General features: G+C 51.4%; 6 protein-coding genes across 6 annotated transcripts; 4 read left to right on the forward strand and 2 right to left on the reverse strand.

Moving 5' to 3' along the window:
* Nucleotides 1-61: 61 nt before the first annotated feature.
* On the forward strand, nucleotides 62-1,207 carry P168DRAFT_293815 (PhzF family phenazine biosynthesis protein). Its single transcript, XM_024837886.1, has one exon. It carries the CDS (start codon nucleotides 147-149, stop codon nucleotides 1,143-1,145), a length of 999 nt encoding a protein of 332 aa, XP_024688527.1. The 5' UTR covers nucleotides 62-146; the 3' UTR covers nucleotides 1,146-1,207.
* Nucleotides 1,208-2,481: 1,274 nt separating this feature from the next.
* Nucleotides 2,482-3,030, forward strand: P168DRAFT_322692 (uncharacterized protein; the record flags this gene model as incomplete). Its single annotated transcript, XM_024840594.1, has 2 exons — nucleotides 2,482-2,676; nucleotides 2,743-3,030. The coding sequence occupies 2 exons, from the start codon at nucleotides 2,482-2,484 to the stop codon at nucleotides 3,028-3,030; spliced, it is 483 nt and encodes a 160-aa protein (XP_024688528.1).
* A 143-nt stretch (nucleotides 3,031-3,173) lies between these two features.
* Nucleotides 3,174-7,821, reverse strand: P168DRAFT_330751 (RNA helicase aquarius). Its single transcript, XM_024841624.1, has 4 exons — nucleotides 7,576-7,821; nucleotides 7,413-7,513; nucleotides 3,861-7,343; nucleotides 3,174-3,793 (listed from the first exon to the last, which is right to left on the reverse strand). The coding sequence occupies exons 1-4, from the start codon at nucleotides 7,809-7,811 to the stop codon at nucleotides 3,321-3,323; spliced, it is 4,293 nt and encodes a 1,430-aa protein (XP_024688529.1). The 5' UTR covers nucleotides 7,812-7,821; the 3' UTR covers nucleotides 3,174-3,320.
* A 251-nt stretch (nucleotides 7,822-8,072) lies between these two features.
* On the forward strand, nucleotides 8,073-10,439 carry P168DRAFT_300363 (THO complex subunit THO1/HPR1; the record flags this gene model as incomplete). Its single annotated transcript, XM_024838418.1, has 7 exons — nucleotides 8,073-8,312; nucleotides 8,375-8,453; nucleotides 8,508-8,626; nucleotides 8,677-9,351; nucleotides 9,401-9,550; nucleotides 9,597-9,910; nucleotides 9,968-10,439. The coding sequence occupies 7 exons, from the start codon at nucleotides 8,073-8,075 to the stop codon at nucleotides 10,437-10,439; spliced, it is 2,049 nt and encodes a 682-aa protein (XP_024688530.1).
* Nucleotides 10,440-15,729: 5,290 nt separating this feature from the next.
* P168DRAFT_285752 (homeobox domain-containing protein) lies at nucleotides 15,730-17,559 on the forward strand (the record flags this gene model as incomplete). Its single annotated transcript, XM_024836231.1, has 5 exons — nucleotides 15,730-16,283; nucleotides 16,345-16,482; nucleotides 16,538-16,670; nucleotides 16,721-17,168; nucleotides 17,222-17,559. 5 exons carry the CDS (start codon nucleotides 15,730-15,732, stop codon nucleotides 17,557-17,559), a joined length of 1,611 nt encoding a protein of 536 aa, XP_024688531.1.
* A 1,543-nt stretch (nucleotides 17,560-19,102) lies between these two features.
* On the reverse strand, nucleotides 19,103-22,689 carry P168DRAFT_81547 (DDT domain protein). Its single transcript, XM_024842157.1, has 7 exons — nucleotides 22,504-22,689; nucleotides 22,362-22,427; nucleotides 22,168-22,311; nucleotides 22,012-22,114; nucleotides 21,946-21,962; nucleotides 20,304-21,895; nucleotides 19,103-20,250 (listed from the first exon to the last, which is right to left on the reverse strand). The coding sequence occupies exons 1-7, from the start codon at nucleotides 22,504-22,506 to the stop codon at nucleotides 19,197-19,199; spliced, it is 2,979 nt and encodes a 992-aa protein (XP_024688532.1). The 5' UTR covers nucleotides 22,507-22,689; the 3' UTR covers nucleotides 19,103-19,196.
* Nucleotides 22,690-24,692: the final 2,003 nt, after the last annotated feature.

Genomic DNA, 24,692 nt, shown 5'->3' on the forward strand with positions numbered 1-24,692 from the left:
GGATGAATCAAAGCGGGGAAAAAAATTGAAGTTTTCAAATTTCCATCTCACTGTTCTGGCTATTCATACCTACTACAACTCACTCCCACATTTACTCCTTGGAATTGGCATCATATCAAAGTATCAGCTCAAAAACCACCTTCACCATGGCCAACTACATCCGCTTCGTCACCCTAGACGTCTTCACCTCCCAGGCCTATTCAGGCAATCCACTAGGAGTGGTGTTTCTACCAGACGAGACCAACTCCCAAATTCCAGCTCTGACACAGCGCCAGAAGCAAAACATCGCTCGGGAGTTCAATTTGTCCGAGACGATCTTCGTGTACCCCGGAGAAGGCGAGACACGCACCATCGACATCTTCACCACAGACATGGAGCTCCCATTTGCGGGCCACCCCACCATCGGAGCTGCCTCGTGGTTCCTGTCACTGGGGGAGACGAGCCAGACGAGCCAGACGAGCCCGGTGACTCGACTGATTACCAAGTCCGGGGAGATCCCCATCGCACTGCAGCAGTCGGGGCCCTCTAGAGGGGGGGTGGTGGCTAAGATCGCGCACAATGTGCATCTCCACTCGACGAAGTTCCCACTGCGGGAGCTTCTGCGTCTCCATCCGACCTTGTCGCCTTTCTTCCCCGCTGCCGCGGAAGGATCCGAGGCCGTGTCGTTCCCTGTGTTCTCCATTGTCAACGGCATGACGCAGATCCACGTTCAGTTGCCCTCTCTCGAAGCCCTGGCTGCGGTGACGACCTCTGCGGGAGGCGAGCTGGTGGCTACGGATAGTGGCTATCTGGATGAGGAGTGGGCCAATGGTCTCGCTTTGGTGTACTTCTATGTGCGGGACGTCGAGAACTCAGAGACTGGCGCCAGCGTTATCCGGACTAGGTCGATCGTGGGGAATCTCGAGGATCCGGCTACGGGGAGTGCGGCCAGTGGACTGGCTGCCTATCTGACTTTGATTGGGGGTCAAAAGGGCCCTCATAGGTATGATATTGTCCAGGGGGTGGAGATGGATCGCCGCAGTGTCATTGGTGTTGGGGTCACGGTGAATGAGCAGGGCTTGATAGATACTGTGGAGCTCAAAGGGTCGGCAGTGAAGGTGTCTGAGGGGAGTATCTTGGTTCCCAGACGTGATCTGAGTGAATGACTGGGTTTACAGTGATATAAGTTATTGCAATCACTGTAGATTATCTTAGCGCCTTTTCCAGACTTATTTAATAAGATTTGAGTTGATTATCTTTCTGTTTATCTCCTGACTGCTTCAGATGACCATTGATCTGCTCTTGAATTGATGATATCACACCATGGCAGAAAAGTCACGCCGCAGATCTTCCTTTCTGAACTCCCTCCATGCGTTGAAGCACAGCTTTGGGAAGAAATCCGTTGATGATACACGTAATCCCGAAAAGGAAGACAAATCCAGTGACCAAAGAATCATCAGTCTCAATCCTGAGCTCGAGCTAGCATTAAGGCCTGCCAAACGCAGGGAGCCTCGTTGTGCACCAGCGGCATCTACACCTACATCTACAGCGCAGACTCCATCAACTCCAACACCACAAACCTATCTACCATATCGTCACGCCTCAAATCCACTACCCCGGTATCCAGACCGACCCAATCCCGAATACCCATGTCCAGGCGCAACGAGGCCTATCCCGGGAAGTGTATCGCAGACCGTGCGTGCTGTCTCCCCCCAACACCGTCAAGCAACAGCGTGTGTGGTCCCAAGGTCAGTGTCCTCGGGGGTTCTCACATCGTACAGGTCTCAAGAAGAGACCCTGCCTTTTCACGGAGAACCTCAACAAGGATTCACGAGACGCGGACTACCGTTATCGTCCAAAATAGGTACGGGCCTCGAGAGCGGCGAGAGAGACGACCACGACAGAAGACCGAGAATACAAACCAAACAGCAGAGGATCCAAGCACAGCGGGACAGTTTTCCAGCATATGAGGAACTCAAAGAACCAAGAAGAAGCCATCGTTACCGTGACACCAGGCCTGGACCACCACCGGGGTTGTCAAGGTACCAAATAGCGAGCACGCACGACATCAAGCACACCCCATCAAGACGCACGCACCAACCGCTGCCGTGTCCAGCACAGACATATACGCGACTTCCCCTTCCGACGTCTTGCTCGGCGTCATGCATGCAGGATTCCAACGTGGACCGACTCAGCAGGGTCCCCCGACTGACGAGCACCATTCAAACATGCACGATTCGTCCGAGCGGAGAAAATTTCCTGCCCCCTAGACGAGAACCAGCTCGGGAAGGGAGAAAGGAATATAGTGATATTGGTTATCTTGGAGACGAAGCTGAAGCATACTACTCTCTGAGGAAGGCGCAGTTCACTCACTACGCTGACCCTCCTGCTCCTACCACTACTACCACCACTGCTACCACCATCTACAACTCGCCGCTCTACCGGGTCTCAACACCAACCAGGTTACCTCTCGCCAGGCGATCAAACCACCCAAAGAGCAACATGTTCCTCGCAAAGCGAATCCGCTGGACAAGCGGATGTGAGAACCTCAGACGTCTCGAGAAATACGCAGAAGCGAACGAGAATACCAAGCCCATGACCGGCAAACCCTCGTCTCCTACTGACGAACCGAGTCCCACTGCTTCCAAAATGGCCCACCTGTCCAGCACCAGGCAGAGAGAACACACTGAGAGAATGGTAGGTTCTTACCCATTCCTAGTTCCTAACCCTCCTTGCAAACCCATGACGCTGATAGCATCGCAGGTAACAACAGCCCAACCACCCCAATACTGGCTCGGCCGCTTCGTAACCCTCACCAACGCATTCCACTACGAGGACTCCTTCGGCGAGCCGGACATCGCGACTGGGTTTGGCATGCTGTCGAGCTACTCCCGGCCGCTGGGCGGCTCGGACGGCGGGATGGCGAGCTATCGTGTTAAGCGGGCGTTTATGGTTCTTGAGAATGTGTGCGTCACGGAGGAGGCCAATGAGAGTTTACGGAGGTTTAGGGAGAAGTATCTTCGGGAGTATGGGACGCGGAGGGTGGATTAGGTGGAAGATGGGTACTCTTTTTTTTGGGGAGCAAGACTATGTAAAGGTGTAAAGTAGTATTGAGCTGGGCAATAGATCAGGGTTGGAGCTTTGTATCTTTCTAAGATGACCGAGTAGCTGGTAGTTTAGATCATGTTGTTGTTCAAAAGACTAGCTTGAAAAAGTATGCGTGGAGAGTTTTCCGACTAATAACACCGCCCTGAATTTTATTGTCATTCAAAGATGAACGTAGGGAATAAACAAATCATCGTAGATATAGAGCACAGCCAGAATAAAACAAGCGAGTTATCTCACGGCAGCGGATTCTCATGCAATGGGTCTTCATCCATATCCTCACCAGCGCCCACCATAACCTCATCTTCATCACCCAGTCTCTCCCCGCCGTCGCTATCGCCATTACCATCACCATCAACCATAGCGTCCTCGATGGCAACATCCTGATCTCCCATCGCCTTGAGCTTCGCCTGCGTCATCTCAAACACGTACTGCCCGAGATGCTCCACTCCTTCCATCGGGGTCCCCTGAACGTCGTCGTCGTCCAGCGAGCGCGAGGCCGGGAACATCTCCCCAGGCGCAAGCATGAGCTTGTCTGGGCGTTGCAGGAGGAGGTCAAACGCGGGTTTCAGCTCGTAGCAGGACGAGAACACCTCGCGCCGGCCGAGGATGTAGAGGCCTAGACGCGCGCGCGAGAGCGCCACCGTGAGGCGCCGCACGTCGCGCAAATAGCCGACTGTGCGGGTTCGCGTGAGCGACAGGATGACGTCTGCAGGGAGTATAGTCAGTATACCGCTTTTGGTAGCATGCAGCGTGGGGAAGAGGGAGGGACTTACAGTCGTTCTGCTCGCCTTGGTACTTGTCGACGGTGGTCACGATCTTGGGCATGCCAAATAGCGCGTTCTTGGCACATCGGTGGCTGAGGACGTCCTTGATTAGAGCCGTTTGGCCAGCGTACGTGGCGAGGATGGTGATTTTCGATGCCGGGTACCCGAGCAGTCGCATGTACTGGTACAGCGCCACGGCGTATTCGGCTTCGCCGAGATTCTGGATGAAGTGAGGAGTGGGTTCCCTCTCTCCGGTGCCTTGGTAGTCGGGGACATTGATGAACTGGTATTCGAACTGGAAGCCGGCGTTTGCTTGCTTAAATTCCGCAGCAGTGTCAACAATAGGCAGATTGCCGAGTTGCTTGTAACGCCACCGGAACAGTTCGGCGATGCTGCCTCGCGAACGACCCTGCTGGTCGAGGGTGATCACAGGAACGCCCAGCCTCACCAGGCGGAGGAAAAGACTCTGCTCGAAGTGGGCGTACTGCCGGAAGGCAAGGTTCTGGATGATAGGGGAATTTTGAAGGTGGTCGCCGCAAAGCACCATGCGCTTGAGGGGCAGTTGGCCGTTGTTCATGTTCTGCAACGCAGCCGGGATGAAGCTTTCGATCTCCGTGACCTGGGCGGCCTCCTCCATGACAACATTGTCATAGTGGAAACCGAGATTTGCGATCTCCTGGCGACGCATCGCGGCATGTGTTGATGTCATAGCGATGATCCGCGCCTCCTTTATAAGGAGGTAGTTAGCCTTGTCCTTCTGCTGCCGCAGGATTTCAAATGGCCGGATATCCTCCAGCTCGGAGAATATCTTGTTGATGTGCCTTTGACAGCCCTCTGCCACATCCAAAACGGCGTCCTTGGAAACGGAGGGATCGAATACGGGCTGGGGGGCGTTCGAAAAGTAAGTGTGGAACGGGAAAGCCTCGACGATTTCCTCAACCGAGGCCTTCTCAGCGCGCGCCTGGTCCCAGAATTTAGCCCACGCTGGCTGAATGTAGACCGTGTTGAAGTAGCCTGCGGTCTCACACGAGTTGCCATGAGCACCCTGTGCGCCGATAGACGCTGCTAACCGTGCAACTTCTGCGAGGAAGCTGTTACGGTTGTCAAGGAAGGATTCGACGCGGCCGTACTTGCTGTAGCTTGTTTCAGTGTCCAATTCCTCTTCGCCGTGACCGAGTCGGAGGAGATGGCGTTCATCGATGTCGAGAGCGACGATCTTCTGGAACAGCTGGTTCAGGGCCTGGTTGCTGTGCGCAACGAGGAGGGTGCGTTCGTTGGGGAAGTCATGATAGATATTATTGATTATTTGCGTTGCAACGTCCGTCTTGCCAGTCCCCGGGGGCCCGACTATAACAGTGAGTCCGGGTTGCGTGCCGGATGAGATAGCATCCACCTGGGCTGGAGTGAAACGGACCGAGTTGAGCTTGGGAGCATCAACCGGGTAAGGGCCGGGGTTTGGCTGCTTGTATGTCGATGCACGGAGCAAGCTGGGGCCAGTTGCTTCCGCTCCTGCTTGCTCTCTCCGTCGCTTTTTCGAGCTGTTGGAGGCAGGGGCCTTCGGGGCTTCCTCAACGTACTCAAGTACATACGGAGGCCCAAAGCTCGAGTCCGCATCACCCGAGGGCTCTATGGTCGAACCAGGGAAGCTCTCAACGAGATGCTGCCAGTCCAAGAAGGTGTCCCGGAAATCGACCGATTTCAATCGGTTCGGCAGTTCTGTGTACCGAGCTCCGGCGGGGTCCCCGTAGCCCAAGAGGATGTCCTGGATCCAGGAAGGGAGGGTGATGTCCGAAACAATGAGTTTCTGCATGGTTTCAAGGATGGATTTGAAATTGTTCTCCCTTCCTCGCCTTCTGGCCACCACGTTGATCAAGGGGTAGATATCTGGCTTGCCTTGCAGCTTGCGGTCCTGATCTGCCTTGAACGCGGCAGCGTCTAGGTTGACCAGGAGTCTCCGAACCCGCGGCCTGGACCGATATCCATTTGTCTGCCCGGAAACTGGTTCGCGTAGTGGCCGGCCATTTTCATCGAGTATCTGTACAATTTCGGCCGTTCTGAGATAGGTAAGACTGGGACTCTCCGCGGCATCGGGGTCGCGGATTCCGAGCCTGCCAGCACTGGGAGGTTGCACAGCCAAGAGATAGATCACATCATCCGGGCGGAGGGCCTCCCACTCCCTTCTAATGTTATCTGCCAATCGGCCAACTTCGATGGCGATTTCCGCTCTCACAAAGGCTGGTTCTGCCGACCCAACCTTTGGAGGAGCAGCTTCAATGATTGCTGGTTTCGAGATCGGAATGGCCATGCGGGAGAAACCGTCGAATGTTAACGTTTTGCCATCACGGCTGGACCGAGGCTGCATCCGTTTGACAACAGATTCCATGTCCTTGCGGATTTGGAAAAAGGCTTCTGAGCGATACAGGAGGAAGGATCGCCAAAGGAAGTCACCGAGACTCAGGTATTGGAGGTTCAACTTCGGGATCGCAAGCGGTCTGGATCCGTCGTAGGTTTCGTTCCGTAGCAACGCTGGGTCGTAGAGATCTTCTTCCGTGGGAACGACGCGGAGACGGGAAGCCGTTTCTTGGAAGGGTATTCTTCGCTCATAGAAGGACAGCAAAGTTTCCATACACAACTGACGGTCAGACACAATGTGAGATTGCTTAGGATAGTTCGTCCGGAAGCCAAGATGAGAGCAAAGACTTTGCAGCTCCGAATCGTCCAGCGACGACAATTGCCCCTCCAGCTCCGCACGCTGTTCGATGGAGCCATAATTCGAAAGTGCAAGAATCATAAGCTTGTCCTTGAAATGTTTCATCGACGTCCGCTGGAGATGAGCCAGTTCCCGGCAGTGCGCGTCGTACACAGCCTGGGGGCCCATAGCTTCGCCTGTGTAATCATCAATTGCAAAGTTCACGAAATGCTTCAGAAGACTGTAGAAGTCTCGGAAAAGCCCATTGTCTGCCGAACGGTACATATGGGACAGATGGATGATAGAGAGCAAATTGAGATCTTTTAATAACGTGTTCACGTAGCGTCTCGTGGGAAGCTGGCTTTCCAGATCGACAATAAACTCCAAAAACCGTTCACAGTATAGTAGATTACCCGCCTGATCTTTTTCGGGGGCGTTCAGTCGTTGTAAAAAGTCGAGGAGCATCGCGTAGAGCCAAGACCGCTCAAATCGAATCTTCGCCTTGGCCGCCTCGTCTCCGGCATCGTATCGTTTCGCGGCCGCCCTCCAAGCTTTCTTCAAGGTCGGTCCTTGCGTCAATATACGATCCCGTGCTTCGTCGCTGGAGAGATTGTGCCAAATCGATATGGAAACCAGAGGTGCGCATTCCTTTCGAATCAAAACGTTTTCGAGGGACTGGAAGGCGCTGATGATGAACGATAACACGGACAGACGCGACGGGGTGGGAATCGAGTTATCGATGCTCATTGATAAAATGCGATGGAAGAGGTTCGAGAAGTCATCCGGTCGATCTGAAAAGGTTTCTATCCGACGTCATCAGTTTCTGCAACGCCCGAATTGGTCCAATTGACAAAACAAGAGTGAGAACTTACCCCAGATTGGCATATGCTCGCGCTGCTTGACATTGACGATCAATGCTATTAGCAACACATGGTAGTTGGAGGCATCTTCTGTGTAGGTTGGCCAGAGGAACCTGTAGGCGCGTCAGTTGACCGGACATGTCGACATAGAACGGATTGAAGTCATTCAACGTACTTCTCCAAAATATTGAGATTCTCCAGCGTGAGAAGCGAGCGCAAGCTGAAGTTCTCGGCCTCCAAAGCGTCCCAGAGCTCCTTCTTGATCACATCCTGCTTCACTTTTCGGACCTTGGACGAGTCCAGCCAATGGGTTTTGGCCACCTGCACCCACGAGCTTTCCTCGCGGAAATCCTCCACGGTCGGCCGGGAATCAAGACCGTGCGCCATTGTTTGTCGAGTCTGTGGACCCATTCCTTGCGACATTGAAGGGAGGGGTTGGTTCATGGAGGAGCGGGATCGGGTTTATCAGCGCAAATGGGTCCGCCGCGGAAAGCTTTCTGACGCGCGCCTAGCGAGGTGTTCCGGGCGCCTAGAGCCCGCAGAGCCGCAGCAGCAGCGACTCGGGTTTCTTATCATCATAGCCAACTTCGTCGCATTACTCACTCAAACACCTTTTCTTTTCATCGCACCTCTGCTTATACTCACTCCTGCGTCTGCTTTTTGGCCAACAGGATGGCTGATGCAGATTCCGACGTGATCCCTGTCTACAGGAGATTAGTCGACGATCTCCTATCCCGCGCCGATGAAGTCAAGGCCGACAAGCAGATTGAACCTCCGCTGACGGAATCCACCCTCGGAGAATCCGTTTGGCTTGTACGGGGGGAGGATGAGGCGCTGGTGAATCAGCTGAATCAACAGACACGGTTTGCAGCGGTGGAAATTGCATTCCGGGAGAAGTTCTACCACCTTCTTGTATGGACTCACGGGATAGACGATTGCAATGGTGGCTAACGTTTAATTTCTCTTTTTCAAAGGCTTCTACGTCCATCGATGAGCCGGCTTTTATTCGGATCTGGAACTTGCTCGACATTATTTCGATATTTTCCGACAATGGTTAGTCTTGATACCTTGGATGTTGGGCTGTGGATGGCCCTGACGTGTCTACAGAGCAATGCGAGCCTGGATTAATATTCTGGCTTATCGAGGAACTCCTCGATAGCCAGACAATTGATGGCTGCCGAAAAGTGTTTGATTATCTGGAATCGCGGAGGGAACGGAGTACCAAGGTACGCGCGTATCTCGCCTGTGGGCGACGACGTGACTGACGTCGTGATAGAAACATTTCAAGCAAAAAAGTTTGATCATCCTGCGATCCTGCAATGAGCTCCTCCGAAGACTGTCGCGTGCTGAAGATACCGTCTTCTGTGGGCGGGTTTTCATATTCCTCTTCCAGAGCTTCCCGCTAGGCGACAAGAGCGCGGTCAACCTTCGAGGCGAATACCATACCGAGAATGTCACTACGTTTGATGAAATCGTCAAAGAGGCGACCCAAGAGAAGGATGCAGACGTGGAGATGGCCGACGAGAAGGAACCATCCACGGAGGACCAGAAAGAGGACGAGTCCCAGCAATTGCCTGAATCACAGGCACCTACACAGGACCGCCCGAAAACGCCGAAAACGCCGAAAGTGTCATTCTCCAACGTCGAAGCCAAACCCGAGGCAAAAGTCGATTTGGATGCGTTATACCCCATGTTTTGGGGGCTACAGGCCTATTTCTCTGCGCCAACGAAGGTTTTTGACACGCAGAACTTCGCCGAATTCAAGCGGGGTCTGGAAGCTACGCTTTTTACGTTCAAGAATGTCAATACAGACCTGGAGACGTCCAGCACGAGCAAGAGTTCCGAAGAGGTTCGAAAATCGTCGAAGCGCAAGCGAACCGCGGACGCGCAGGAGATTTCCAGTAGTTTCAACCCCAAGTACTTGACGAACAGGGACTTGTTTGACCTTGAAGTATGTGTCTTCGTGTCTTAGGTGACAGGCTGTAGCTAATCGTGCACAGGTCAGCGATACTGCGTTCCGGCGACACGTCCTCGTTCAGGCTCTGATTCTCCTGGACTTCGTTATGTCGCTTACACCCAAGGCCAAAGCGAAGCTGGCTGATTTGACTAACAAATCCGTGCTCTATGGTTTTGCGCTGAGTGATGAAGATGTAAGACGCCCCTCTATTCAAGTCGAGCAGAGCTGACAGGTTTTAGACCAAGTGGGCCATCAAGACGAGAAGGGCGATAGAAGACTATCTTCAAGACGGAGTCGGAGGAAAGTTCTATTATCGCATGGTAGATACGGTGTTGTCGCGGGACAAGAACTGGGTACGCTGGAAGGCAGAAGGATGTCCTCCCATCGAGCGACCTCCTATCTCGGTGGCCGATTACCTCAAGGCGCGCGAGAATGCGACCAGAATATATGCCAACAAGCGTCTGCGACCGTCGCCGATGGGGTCTCTCGATTTAAAGTTTCTCTCCGAGGGGGAGTCGTCTGCCGGTCTGGAGAAGCTCAAGGAACCGGAGAGGTAAGCAACCTACCTGGTAGCGGAGGTGATCAGCGGAGACGTCTAACACTATTCTAGATTTACAGTGCCGGCGGCAAATTCGTTCATGATGGGCATCATGGACGACGAGATGGACATTGACATGGCCCAGACCAAAGAAGACAAAGAGAGCGGAATGCGAGCCAAGGCGAGCAAGACGTGGCGCATACTACGGCTCTCCGCGAAAAGCAAGCTCGCGGCACTCGATAAAATCGACGACGGCAAAAATCTGAAAGCGTTGTTCGAGACCCAGCCCGCGGAGGGAACTCCCCAGGCCGGTGAGGGCACGCCGCAAGCAGCGGACGGGACGGACAGGGCTCCGACCACGGAGGACGATCCCGCCGGAGAGGAACGGCACGCTGGAGAGGAGCGACACGCCGGACAAGAACAACACTCCGGACAGGAGCAAAACGCCGGACAGGAACAATACGCCGGTGGGACGGAACAGCCTTCGACGGAGCCAACGACCGACCCAGCGACAGTCTCCACGACGGACGGCCAAGCGACATGAAGAAAGGCACGCGGGAGTCAAGACACCGCACACCCTGGCTATGAGGTAGCGCCTTCCAACACCGACGACCGGTGTCGCGTCGGACCTGAAGGGGTCGTGTGCGATGGATGCGCCGTCATGACGACGCTAACGAGCGACATGCAGGATGGGCCCTCAAGCGACCAGACAGACCGACAGGACCGACTGGCGGCTGGAGGGGGACCGGTTTCGAGGGAGCCATGGCGTTCGATATCACGAGGAGGGAGGATGGAGAATACGGTGGGGACAGGGGGGAGTGTGATTGGTGATTGGGTCACGCTCATCTGGCGCGCAGCCTGGGCTTAGGTAGCGGATGTGTGGCGAGCCCGTATCATGATTTCCCTCATCCCAAAATCCCCAATTTCCAGGAATTTCCCCGCCTGTCGGAATCCTCGGACGAGGATACGGATACACGGGGGGATATACGGGATTACCTTGGTCAGGGGGGAGAGCAAGGTTTCATTTGGCGACATCAGAGAATAGCGCCGCATGAAAGGGTAAATAGCATTGAAAACAGGGAAACAGGGCAAGAAAAAGAAAAGAAAAAAAAAAAAAAAAAAAAAGCAAGCGGTAGGGCTCCAGGGAAATTGGAAGGCCAGTGAACAATCCACATCGACGGACGCCCAGTCGGGGAATTTAACAGTTTCACTGGACGAGGGCTGCACAGGGCCAGATTGGGGAGAACCCAGTTGGAAGGGGAGCAGAGAGAGAGAGGAACCGAGCGAATAAGCTCAGAGGTAGTACCGAGGAGGACGGACGGTGATCCGCAACTTTAAATTACATGGACCTGCATTGAATTATCATGATGTACATAGAGAGTTAGTACGGAGGATAGAATAGGATCTAGTAATGAGTGTATCCTACTCACTGTCTACCTACCTGATACGTATGTAGGTCATGGTGAGAGGTCAGTGGTAACCTCGGAAAGAAGGAAGCAGAGAAGGCTTGCGAGATTAACAAGTGTCATGGCGAGAGGGGGAAAAGAGAGTCTGATACGCCATGTTTCACATCCAGCCGATGGAAAAATCAGACGTGAAAAATGAGAAATAAATAAGAAGGAAAAAAAAATAAAACCTCGGGTAAAGACATCAACCCATAGAGATGAGTCTGGATCATGATGACACGGTGTGAACTGAATGAATGGAGTAAGGAGATACGGTTGACACTGACAGTTAATTAACATTGACAGTTGACAGGTGACTGGATGATACTCGTGGGTACCGGATGTGACAGGCAGTATCTTCCTTTCTATTGATTCAGTCTTACTTATGCTATGTTCTTCTATTGCATTGTTATGACTATGGCATTACTTAATATTACTATGGCATTACCATGATTACTATGATTACTATGATTACTATGATTACTATGATTACTATGATTACTATGATTACTATGATTACTATGATTAATATGATTACTATACTATGTTTACTATGTTTACTATGATTACTATTGATTTTTCTATGATCATGCACTTATAGTGATATACTCAACCAGGTCTATACCCAGTAAACACCCTAAACCACTAGCAACATCGAATCCCAACAAACCAACAGTCAATATAGTACTCTATCCGGTCCTCTACCAGGCACAAGGTCAACAGAACCAGTCAGCCTCGGCAAGTCTAGCAAAAGAAGGGTCTCAGGTCTCAGGTCTCAGGTCTCAGACCAGATGGACCCGAACGGACGGTGTCGTAAACTCTGACCCATATGGGTACAAGAGGGAAAAAGTAAAAACAAAAAAAAAAAGGCCACTGTGTACATACTAGTGTGGGTGGAAGGAAAAAGAATAGACCCATGGAAGCAATTGGTAAACGAGGTTTCATCGTGGCCTCAGACCCGCACAGACCAGACACGCTAGGGCAATGGTTCAGGAACCTGACGGAGATGACAATGTAATATATTATAATATACAGAATAAATGGTGGGATAATTGTAAGAGAAGAATAAACAGAGGTGACAGGTAGACTGACTGATACGTTAGTACATGGATGTTAAGATTATGGGATGGTCAGGACTGCAGTCTTTTCAGTATCCTTATAAGAATTATTGTATTTACTAGTTCTCTACTCCGTACCTCGTCGTCTCTCCTACTCTACTAGTACTACTACCTACTCTACTCCGTACTATCACTCCTACTGCCTAGTACCTACGAAGTAGGTACTAGGCAGTAGTACTAGACAGTAGTAGTACAGATCGCCGTTCAGATCCGGATCATTCATCCGAATCTCGCAGCCGAATTTCGCCCTAGGCTTGCGTAATGGCTCGGATCATTTGTTGGGACGCTGTCTCCACCGGTCACGGTCACGGTCATGGTCGAGGCGGTCCATTCTGACCCAGGCAGACAGACAGACAGACAGACAGACATTTCAAAGACAATGCTCTTGAGAGAGAAAAAGAAAAGAGAGCATCATCTCTTCAAGGTGATGAAATCTATCTGATCATGTTCATATCATGATCAACACTGGTGTGTTTCTCGATCATCGAGCCTGATCTTCTTCCCCGCACCGTTGCTTGAGTCTGCATCATGCGATATGCACCCACTTTTCATTACTCTTCAGTGTACCCACAGAATCCACTGATTGCACGTACTCTATACTTCGTGAGTTGTAGGATAGGGGGTATCCATATACGAGGATAGGGAGAGGGATCTCGAATAAATAATAAAAAAAGAAGGAAAAAAGGGAAAAACGAAGAGGAATTAGGCAAGTAAAAAAAAAGTAAAGAAAAGAAAATCCGGGCAATACGGCGATTGACGGCGAAGGATCCTGATTCGAAACAGGAGAGGGGACTATCTCCCTAGTGTCGACTAGTGAATCCGACCATCAGCAGAGGATCAGGATCGGGGTAGAATACCGAAGCTTTATACTCTGCACCCCAGTGGACTGACTGGCAGTGTGGACAGGAACCCCTCTTTGAAAAATTCTCCGATTCGATTGTGATGATTTTAGAATATTAATTGTATATCAAGACAATTAAGGGACTGAAGAATTGGATACGAGCGTATATTGCTGGCATGTCGGATAGTCAGGACTCTGACTCTGTTAACCGACGGACGAGGAATCAGAGACACACTCCACAGTTGGATTCCTCATGATTCATAGGGAGTGACCCTCTCATCTTAGATCAAACAGAGGACAAGATGGAGAGAAGGAAGATGGAAGATGGAGGATGGATGGACAGGTAACCGTGACATGGTCTGTTTCAACCTCGATCTCGTGGCCTGCAGGCATCCAATCAGGGGTTGCTGCCTGAGTCGAAATCCACGAGAGATTCCTTGGCGTCACGCTCGGTTCAGATTCTGGCTTGATTATACTGAATATTTTATTTGAAAATTCTATAAAATAAACAATTGATAAAATAATAAAAAAAGACCAAAAGAATAAAAGAATAAAAATGTTCATGGTTTTCTCCGCAAACCCTGAGGGTCCTGCTATATCCTGGACCATGGATCTCTCGTGGCGAGGAGGATCTGGTCAACAGTTCTGGACCGGATAATACCGATTTATAGTGAGGAATCTCCGGAGAAAATGATAATATATCAGACAAAATATTAAGAAAATAAGATATAATAGATAATAGTTAATAAATAATAAATATGAATGATAAATGACCATGACTAGTAAACGGTGGTAGTGTAGGATTCTACCTGGTTTCCCTACCATATCCCGAGTATCAGACAGTGGAGTGGACGGTGGATATCATCAACGACATCGGACCCGCCAGATGCGATGCGATGTGATGCGCGTCTTGACCAGACAGATACTAGACCGTCCAGACTAGACTGATTGACTGACAAGTGTCAAGTCAAGGAACCGCTTGTCTGGAAGAATCCTTTTCTCAGGGAACAGGATGCGAGTAAGAGCAACGTAGTATTCGATCCTTCATTTCCTTCTGGGATCTTATGATAATTGGATTCTTATCATTCGCATAATTCTCCTTCCTAAACTGTTCTTCTCTGTCTTTCTCTTCCTTACGGTGGAGTTGTTCTCACTCAGCTCGCCACTCACCAAGGCCATTGTTGATATCGTTTACTATCTACGATTTGCATTCTCTTATTATCAGTCTCATTGTCAACCCTCATCCTCCTCTATCCCCCGTTTTTCATACAACCATGAGACGATCTTGATATCGATCGTGTCTCTCGTTTCATGACCTCTCCTCTCAACTGTCAACAAGCTCAGACGTTCCATGCTTCCATCCTCATTCCATCATACAGATCCCCTATAGACTGGCCAGATCGATCCTCCACTCCACCTCACCTTCCTTCCCCTTCTATCCATACTCCTGAACTCATCTGCTCCATCGGAACGCGTCCTCAATCCTCGAGGCTCGGAAATTGTCATCCATACCAATATTCCCTGTCCTTTCGATTCGCCGACCTAAGCGCATTGAGCCCTACTCCGTACCTCCCAGCCCTTTGTTTCCCTCTTCCCCTGCCCTCTCTGCTCTCCTCCTCTACCCTATCTCTTCCTTCCTACTGTCGTACCATTCCAATCCTTTCAGCTCCCTTATTGGTATCCACCGGAAGATCGTGGGGGTGTACAGGTAGATTGGTGGCCGGCCATCAAGCACGGAATGCCCACGGCTCCCTCCAACCTGCATCTCTAGCAGAACCCTGACTAGCCAACCTGGAACATCCATTTATCTCTCCTCCTATTCCACTTCTGTGTGATCTCCACTCGCCGTGATTCGTTGCGGTACCCGCTTGGCTCAGCAACTGTTTAATCTCGCCCATAGCCGTCTGTCTTCTCCAGCCCCCCACTTCCAGCGCCCCCCCCGGCCATTCTCTGGACCCAGCAACCTGATCGACCCTCATTCCTAACCTAGGCTGTTGGTGTGAGCTGATATTGTGAATCCGTTTTTTCTTTGCCTGGGGCAAATTAAGAAGGGTGAAAAAAAAATAAAACCAAAAAATAAAAATCAAGAAAAAGGAGAGAGGGAAGAACGCATTGATATCTCTTGACGTGTTTTGCCACCAACTCGCTGCTACTACCCCAGTCACTGAGTCAGTCAGCCTATCTCTTCCTCTGCCTCATTGTTTTTATCCTCTCTGTTCGTCACGTTCATCACGGTTGGAAACTTTCATCGGGGGTGGAAGAATTTGTTGGACGACTGTAATCCGGCACTCTACCCGGTTGAATCGCCGTCCAGTCTTCAACATTCTTGTCTCGAATGTGCCGGATATCGATCCAGCATCGTTATCGGCATTTGAGACTTCCTCGTGAACCTGCCTCACCAGAGGAGAAACAGACAGAGTCGCTTCTACCATGTCAATCAGCGGACCGTGTGCCTGGTTGTCCTCGCTGCCGCCTCCAGTGACCTCTCACCTGTCTGGGATTCAGAGTAACTGGCCAACGGCCTCCTGGAACAGTGAACAGGCCCCGTCGAGACCCAAGGTGACTCCATCCAAGTCGATCGGGAGGTGGGAGAAAGACGGCGAGCCGTCGAAACCGTCCCCAGCCGCCATGCATCCGGCGGTGATCAAGGCTGAGAACGCCTTGACGGCGGCGAATCGTGCGGGCACATCCACTCCCATCCGACAACCGGGGGCTGACGTCCCCAAGGGCGACGCGCGCCTTCAACACCCAGAAGCTGCAGGCTCCAGCTCCCAACCCGGCCCGGAGGCCCTGAAACAGGGTGTCAGTCACATCCCAGCCCCGGAGGCGACCCCCACGATCAGACGGCAAAGCAAGGACGAACTAGCAGACGCCTTTCACGACGGCGACGCCATGGATTCTTCCGACGACGGTGCTGGATCTCCCGGAGAGAAGAGACACTCGTCGGACTCGAAACTCGAAAAGAAGAAGATGAAGAGATTCCGGTGGGTAGAGCCAAAAGTCGACGGTCGGCGGTGGTGAATGTAGCTGACGATACTTCAACAGATTGACACACAACCAAACTCGGTTTTTGATGAGTGAATTCACCCGACAAGCACACCCCGATGCTGCTCATCGGGAGCGGTTATCGAGGGAGATCCCTGGGTTGACCCCACGCCAGGTGCAGGTCTGGTTCCAGAACCGGTACGTCTCGAGTTCAGTACATGCAGGACTGGTGCACGGAGACTGACTTCAACAGACGAGCAAAGCTCAAGCGACTCACCAGCAATGACCGGGAGCGGATGTTGAAATCTCGGGCCTTGCCGGATGATTTCGATACAACCCAAGTGCTACGGACGCCTTTTGAAGGAAAGCCATCGTCGGATGGGCCGGTGAGTTCGCTTTTCATCCCGTGATTCAAGACTCTGGCTAACAGTCATAGGTATTAATGACGGACGGGCTCCAACGACTCAACGATGACGATTATGTGATTTCTCCCCTGAGCTCTGCGTCTACGACCGGGCACGGTTTCTCGTCGGCAGGCCCTGACAGAAGCATCGACGCGTATCCCTCAGCCAGCCTGCTTGCGAGTCGCGCCCCGGGGTCTTTGACAGACCTGCATCGAAATAACCGGGGGACCTTCCCCTATCCACGATCCAGCAGCTTCTCTGAAGCATCGCTCAGCGCTGGGTTGCATTTCCCTGGACGATATCGACAAGACTCTATTGGGTATCATGGACTGCCGTACGCACGACGCCCGGTCGATTACACCCTGCATCGACCGGCGAACGGCATGGTGGTGGGATACGACCAGCAGCGGCAGTTGGAAGGCTCCGTATCGCCCACGGGGCAGCCGGAACAATCCATGCCCTACAGCGTGGACAGCCAGAGTGCGTCGTCATATCCTACCTACATACAAACCAACCTAACGTATTGTCTACAGATCAACCAGTACACGGCTACCAACCTCCCCTCACGATGCCCGCCCCAAAAGGATACAGCGGGATGGAGATGGGATCTCAGATGCAATCCCAAGGACGACAGATCCCCTCCATCCAGTCGATCCCCGTCTCCGAAGCACCAGACTACAGACCTTACTCCTACGAGCACCACCCCTACAGCATGAACGCGGCCATGCCATATAGCCACGCAAACACATCCAGCATGAGTCTCCCGGCGTCGTTTCCGTCCGACTCGACCAGCGTCACAGCCAGCAGCTCCGCTGATCCGATGAGGGCAAAGTACGGCACTCAGACGTTTGACTACGCGAATTACCTTTAATAGCCTCTTCGATTTGACTCCGCTACATAACCGTTTAATCAATTTTTCTTTCTTCTTTCTTCCGTCTGCCAACAGGTTAGACATTCGATCTGAGCAATTTGGGCTATCTGCAGCGACCACCTCCTATTTCTTTTATTTCTTTTATTTTTCATATACTTCCATAATGTATTGTGGCAGATTTGTCACAAAAGTCCAAGGAAGATAAATTGCTTCATTTCTTTCTTTTCCTACTGTCTACTGCAGTCATCAGGCGTCTTTTTACCTTACCTCACTTTACTACTGGTTTCTCCTTCCTGTCTATATTTGTTGACCTTTTTCGTTCTTCTTTTCTTTCTCTTCTGTCTCTCTTCCTTTCTCTTCCCTTCTTTCCTTCTTCCTGTCCATCATCATATTCCATATCCATCCTGGACTGCAGGCAGTGATGTATGCCTGGACGTGAAGGAAGCAGTGCCAGAAGGGAAAGGGTATCTATTCACAATTACATATTTTAGTCTGGATTTTATTTATTTATTTATCTCAATCTTACTGGTTTAATAGACTCTTGATACATGTATTCTCATGATAAACTTCTTTCTCTTGGTCTGCTGCTATAAAGTAGTTTCCTACTTCCTTTCTTTGACCCATTCATATATGATACCCTTTTTATTACAGTAGAGTACTTCCATACTGCAGTAATTGCAATATAAGTCTAATCAAATCTACGTACTACCTACATATCATACATATACAAGGTACACAGTTGACTACGTAGAATACAACATCATAGCAGTGCTTCAATCACTAGTTGCCGAGCAACACTCATCCATGGGACTGAGCTCGTGGTACGGGCTACTAGATTTTACGACCTGAGATGCCAGAATCACGACCTGTTGATCCTGCTGTCGAGGTGGTTGGGTGGTTGGGAGATGCTAGTGTTTGCGAGACGCGTGCTTGAATTGACTGACTAAGTAGCTAATGATCATTATTCATTCTTTCGAATATGGGGTTCATATAGTTTCATTGATATACAATGGTTTCTATAGGTTTAGAGGATAAGGTGTGAGATGGTTAGTTGGTGGTTGTTTGGCTATATTCAAGTGTACGGAGTACTTATAGGTCATATACCCGACGAGTGCCTGTCTTGGGAAAAGAAAACTTAACTTCAACTCAGGGCCATTCCAAGGTTTAGTTTCATCTTAGAAGTTGGATTATCATATCAAAATTCACTATGACAACTGAACTTCTTTAGATAGTTCACTTACTTTGTATTGCTATTACAGATACTACTGGTATTAAGTGGGAGAATGATCCGGTCTATGTACAACACACTTCCATTTCACTTCACTACCTATCAATCAATCAATCCTATCCAAACTATATACCAACTATACTATAGCCAGATCTAAATGCAAATGCTCCTCCTACATGCACCTTGTTTGTATATCTCTCTCTTCCTGTGTGTGGGTGTAAATCAAGTTCTCATGATCACATCATCGCTCATGCATCCAAAACTGTATGGAATGAGGTCATTGCTGTTGAAATAAAGGAAATTGTCACAATGAACTTGTAAAAATTGAAAAAGAAAAAAACCAACCAAACCAAACGCCTTCCTTTATTCCAAGTGTAAAGAGTGGAAATTCCAAAAGTGGAGGGAGGTGTTAGAAATTATAACGACCCCCCTGGCGAGTTAACGTCTTGCCCTGTCTACTCATCGCTTTCAGATCTTTGGGCTCGTCGGTCGCGCGCTTTCGTTTGGCTGGGCGGGCCGCGTCGACGTGGAGGTGCCCGTTTTCCGATAGTGCCGTCGTGTTGTGCCACCGGAGACAGCGGTGCTTGCCGTCGTCGACGTAGGTCTTATTGCGCGTTGAGACGCGCTTCGTGGGCACGTCTTCTGACTCGGCTCGCTCGGCTGTCTCGGCCAGGTACTCTCGCCGCACGTTCATGTACTTGGAGATGTTGTTGCGGTGGAGTTGCAGTTCCTTCTGCAGTTTGCACTCTCGCAGCCCGCGCGAGTCGAGCCAGTCGATCAGTCGCTCGATGGCGTCCGGGCTCTCGTAGTAGCCCCATTCGTCCGCGTTCGTTAGCTGCGTCGGGCCTTCTTCGGCCATTTTGCGTTCGGCCGGCGTGACGTGGAAATCCTTCTGGTACTCCTTCTTTTGTTCGTCTGACACGTCGATGAATCCCGTCCGCTCCATTTCGTCCGGCCCCTGCACCCACAGCCGACCGTTGGCGTAGCGGGCTTCTGCGGTCGAGCTGTTTGGCATCCCTGCGTACGGCATCGCGTTGCGTTCGAACCACCAGTACCGGTTGCAGAAGCGGTCTTTCCCGAGACACCTCGTACGCGGGCAGTCGGCTTCTCTCAGGTCGTTGTCGAGGACTTCGATCTTTTCCTCGAGCTTCTCGATCGAGGCCTTCTGGTCGTCGATCTTTTTGAGCACGCGCTGGTACTGCTTGGTGCCCTTGGGTTGTTTGGCCAGCTGTTCCTTTCGCTCCCGCTCCTCGTCTTGCTTGCGTTTCCGTTCGAGTATGCGATCCACTCCCCCGCGGAGTGACCGCTTGGGTGCGTCTTCGTCGTCGGAATCTTGCTCCGTGTCGATCCCCGTCATCTTCGAATCTTCCAGGGCATCCAGCTCGGGAGCCGGTGTGGGTGATTTTTCAGGTTCCGGCTGGAGGGCTTTCCGCTCCTGATGCAGTCGGCGAAGTTCTTCAAGGCTAACATATTGTGAGCTTAAGGCAGAAAAGAAAAGAAAGAATAGGATATATACCCAGCCTTGCGAGCCTTTTGATGCTCAATCTTCTCTTTACGGAATTCCGTCATTTGATTCCCGCACTCCTCGAGGTAGTTTCGGATCGCTTTGGTCTCCAAACACAGCATGCAGATGATCTGCAACGCCTGGATGCGCAAGTTGACATTGAGCGTGGAGTACTGGACCTGGGCGGTTTCCTGAGTGGGCTCGGCATCGAGAGGCGCGAGGTGTTGTAAGATCTCATTGCACGCTTTCTCCATGCGTGGACGCTGGGACAACCGATGGAGCAAGCCCACCATGATCAACTCCCACCCGCCATTCCGGAACTCGCGTTTCCGGAGCCGGTCGATCCAACCGTAATCCCCAAACATCTCCGCCGCGCGGTGGACCTGAATCTCCTCCGTACTCGAGCGGCTGCGGTCTCCGCGAGACTTTATATTCTCCAACTCCGCTTTGGCCAGACTGCTCCGGGTGGTCATCCTGGTCACAGCCGGTTCGGGCTCGGGGGTTGGCTCCGCCTCGTCCTCCTCCTCGGCATCATCCGATTCCTCCTCCGGAAGATCCGGCAGGGAAACTTGCACGGCGCCGTTGTCATCATCCGCCGCATTGACCAGTTTCTTGAGCACGGCACAGTGGACCTCAACGAACAGCTCGCAGTCGGCGTCCGCGGAAGAAAATCGCATGGCCTGGAGGAAATCGTCAAAGGTGAAGGAATCCAGTTGGAAGACCTCGCAGTACACGTTGAGGGTATTCCACGTCTCCAACAGCCAGCCGACCGACTTCATCTCGAGTTCGTCATGCAGAATGTCTTCGTCGTCGGAGTCCTCGGTCTCGTCCATGGTGAGGAGATTCAGGAGCGGGCGCTGCCGTTTCTTTTCGCGCTCCGGGGCGATGTCCAAGTCCTCGATGGGGTATTTGATAGGCGGCGGGGACGGCTTCGGTTCCTCCTGCTTGACGACGACCGCGGGGACGGCGAGGGATTTCTTGTCGCCCTCTGGGCCCTTGGGCGGACGCGCGGCGCCGTTGGTCTTGTTGTTGACGACAAAGCCCGGGTTGCCGTTGAGCGAACGCTGGTATTCCAGAAACTGCGCCTCTTTGGACCGGCTCAGGTCCTGATTCGAGGGCTTGGATTTGGAGCCCTTGACGGCGGCCGGCTTCAATTCGGGCAACTGCTGCGATGCGAAAAACCCGAAAAAACCATCCTGGTCCGCCTTTTTCATCGCCTTCTTCTCCGCCACCTTGGCGCCGTACTGGAGGTGTTTCGGCACCTCCGTCGGGATCCGGTATTCCTCGGCGATCGAGGACTTCACGAGCCACGGGGCGCCGTTCCAGGACTCCCGGTTCACGTTGTTCTTGATAAAGGCGCGCAGCATCTGTTTCGTGAAGGTTTTGCGATCTCGGGTGATGTGTTCGTGGTCGAGGAGGGCCTCCTCGTTCGGCCGATCCAACACCTTGACCAGGTACATGGCATAGGCGGGGGTTTTGACCGATCCGTCCGGGTGGAGTTGTTCGGCAAAATTGGCCTTGTCGCGGATGATGCCGTGGAGGCGGGTATTATCGTCGAGGAGGATCAGGACGGGTTCACCGGGGTAGAAATCGCGTTTAAACTCCTGTGGGGGGGTCAGTAAAGAGGCTCGGGGCGAATTGCGCGCGCGCTCACCTCATAGATCTCATCCACTGTCGAACGTTAGCTTAGGCCCGCGCACGAACGTACTGCAGCACGTACCAAGATTATCGACCCGCGATACAGTGGAAAACTGGATTCGGCGCAAGATCGGCTCCTTTAGCGCATCGGGAAAGATGTTGTTGACTTCGCGGGACTCCTCCATCTGTCAATCCGCGTCAGTGAGCGATTCGGGGTCCGGGGTCACGGGTCGCGCACTTCACTTCTCAGCGCCTCGAAGAAGTTGAGCCCCGAATGACCGGTGATCTCGCAGATGAACCTCCTCTGCTTGTAGAAATCCATGCGTTGGAGGTAGGGCTCATAATTGGTGAAGACCTCGTTGGTCTCGGGGATGACCCAAACCTGCGTGGTATAAGCAAACGTCCTCCTCCATCTGGGTGTAATGCACATGCCTCGGAGCTGTCATCTTCAATCGCGGGTCGTGGGAGGTACTGGACGGGCTTCCGTTTGAACAGCACCTGTAGAGGTCAGCCGTTGGTTCCTCCTTGAGCAGTGTTTTGACGTGTCGATCAACGATCGGGAGGTGTGGCGTACCATGTTCTTCTCCGACGCAAGACGCGCGCTAATCGATCATAGATTACTGGGACGGTTTCTGCAACACAACCAACCTATGACGCACGTAGACGGTTAGTATTCACGTCGGTCATAGATCACGCGAACGCGAAAACCACGAATGATAGTCACAGTAACCGATGTAAAAGAGGAAAACGCCGCGTGGTTGGGTATCAGGGAAATTGGTCCTGTGTGGGCGTGTTCGACGCGACGGAGCAACGGCGAAAAACCCCGTCGATCTCTGCTTTTTCCGGCCGGGGAAGACACCGAATCTGGTCACGAGGCGATCTCCAACAAGAGACTTACCGAGTCGACGCGTCTCCAGTCGCGCAGTCGCGAAGTGCGGATTGAATCAATGGTGGACGACCCGGGGGGGAAAACTCGGAGTAACGCGGGAGTGGGTTGAAGAAGGAGCGGGACCCCGGCGACAAGAAGAAGTAAAGAGACGAAGGGAGAGGTGCGGGGAGTAGGGAATGAAATGCAGGTGGATATGTAGGGGGTGGGGTGGGTAGAAGAGAGGAAGAAACGAGGAGGGTGAAAGAAGAAGAGACGAGAAAGAAGAGAAGAAAGAGAAAGAAGAGAGAAAGGAGAAGCGGTCGGGGCAGACGTTCAGGCTCCATAATGAAAGACTCTCCTCTCCAGTCGAGGCATCAAGGCCGCTGATTGGGCCTGAGGAGGAGAAAGACCGGCGGGCGGACTGGCGTTCACTATACCGTTTTGGGCACTTTCCTTCTGCTTCTTCTCCTCCACTCTGCTTGCTGCACTCTCTCTCTTCTTCTGCTTGACTATCACCCTTGTCTCTCTTCAATTCTCCACGTTCTTGCATTCATTCTGCTCCTCTTTGACGGGAGATTACTATAGATTGGAAATGATATATTTATTCTGCCAGTCTGATCTCTGATTACCCATTATCACCGTCCGAGGGATCGACAAGACCGCCAGGGGATCGACCACAACAGACAGCACAACCATCTAGGTGGATTCCAAAGGATATGAACCACCACTTTTCAAAGCTTCTTACCACCTGAATAGACATACTGTCCGGCAGATACTACCGGTAGACATTATTCCTCGCAGATTGACAATTATACGGGTTATACAGATGCCAAGACGATCAAGATCGACTGACTTCACCCTAGATCAAGTCATACTCCATGACATTCCCAGGTCTTTACCTGATCATTCTCGACTACAATATGATCTAATAAACGCCGCAGCTATTGATAGTACACCATCGATTCACTATATGAGCGTTGTTTGCAGACAAACCTAGTTCTGTGGTCAACCGATCTCCTTGGTTCAATTTCGAGAACTTGACAGATCTGGAACTTGTTCAAGCACTGACATACTGATTGACAGACACAGTGGATCCTCGGTTTCTCTTAATCTGTCGGTGGTATCAAGAAATCAGATAACTATGCTTCCAGAATGTATAGACCGACTATAAACAACCAAATACTTCCTTTATCAATCAACACAACAGATTGCTCCTCGCAGCTATACAACTATCTAATTATTGAACCTGATATGTTATACTGAGCACAGTATCACTAGAAGGTGTTCTCCACCCATTACCGAGCATAGTCAATCATTCCCGCAGGAAAGAACATAATCCCTTTGCACACCACCTATTTACCCATGCTTCTTCGCTACAGTACTAGAGAGTAGATATATCATATTCTGTGTATGGACAGGAAATAGTAGACTGACTTGGCCAACATCCCTACAGTGAAGAATACACTTACCTCCAATACCAATCCCTATATAATCCCACCAAGTAGTATACCACAGTTAAATATGAACATGAAGTATATGATCATAACAATAGCAAATCGACATCCCTACATACCCTCCATTTAGCATACATAATATACTACCCATCCCGAGAAACGGTGCACAATATACAGAATAAACTATACTAACAGTCCAAAAGCAGTGGCGGCAAAGGGAGGCAAAAAAGCCCCCCCAATCCGCATCGGATCGAAATCCTCTCAGTCCCCCAAGTTGTCCACAGTTATATAACACTGCTGGATAATCTTTACTTACATTGAATAAACATTAATAAGTAGATCACTTACTCCTTACTACTACCGGAGGGACTCTGAAAAAGTGTACTCTCAATATATAGTATGTCTGCAGTGTGACCGATAGATCGGAGAAACAAGTCTAAC

This window comes from Aspergillus campestris, assembly GCF_002847485.1.
Source record: "Aspergillus campestris IBT 28561 chromosome Unknown P168scaffold_17, whole genome shotgun sequence".
Taxonomy (NCBI): domain Eukaryota; kingdom Fungi; phylum Ascomycota; class Eurotiomycetes; order Eurotiales; family Aspergillaceae; genus Aspergillus; species Aspergillus campestris.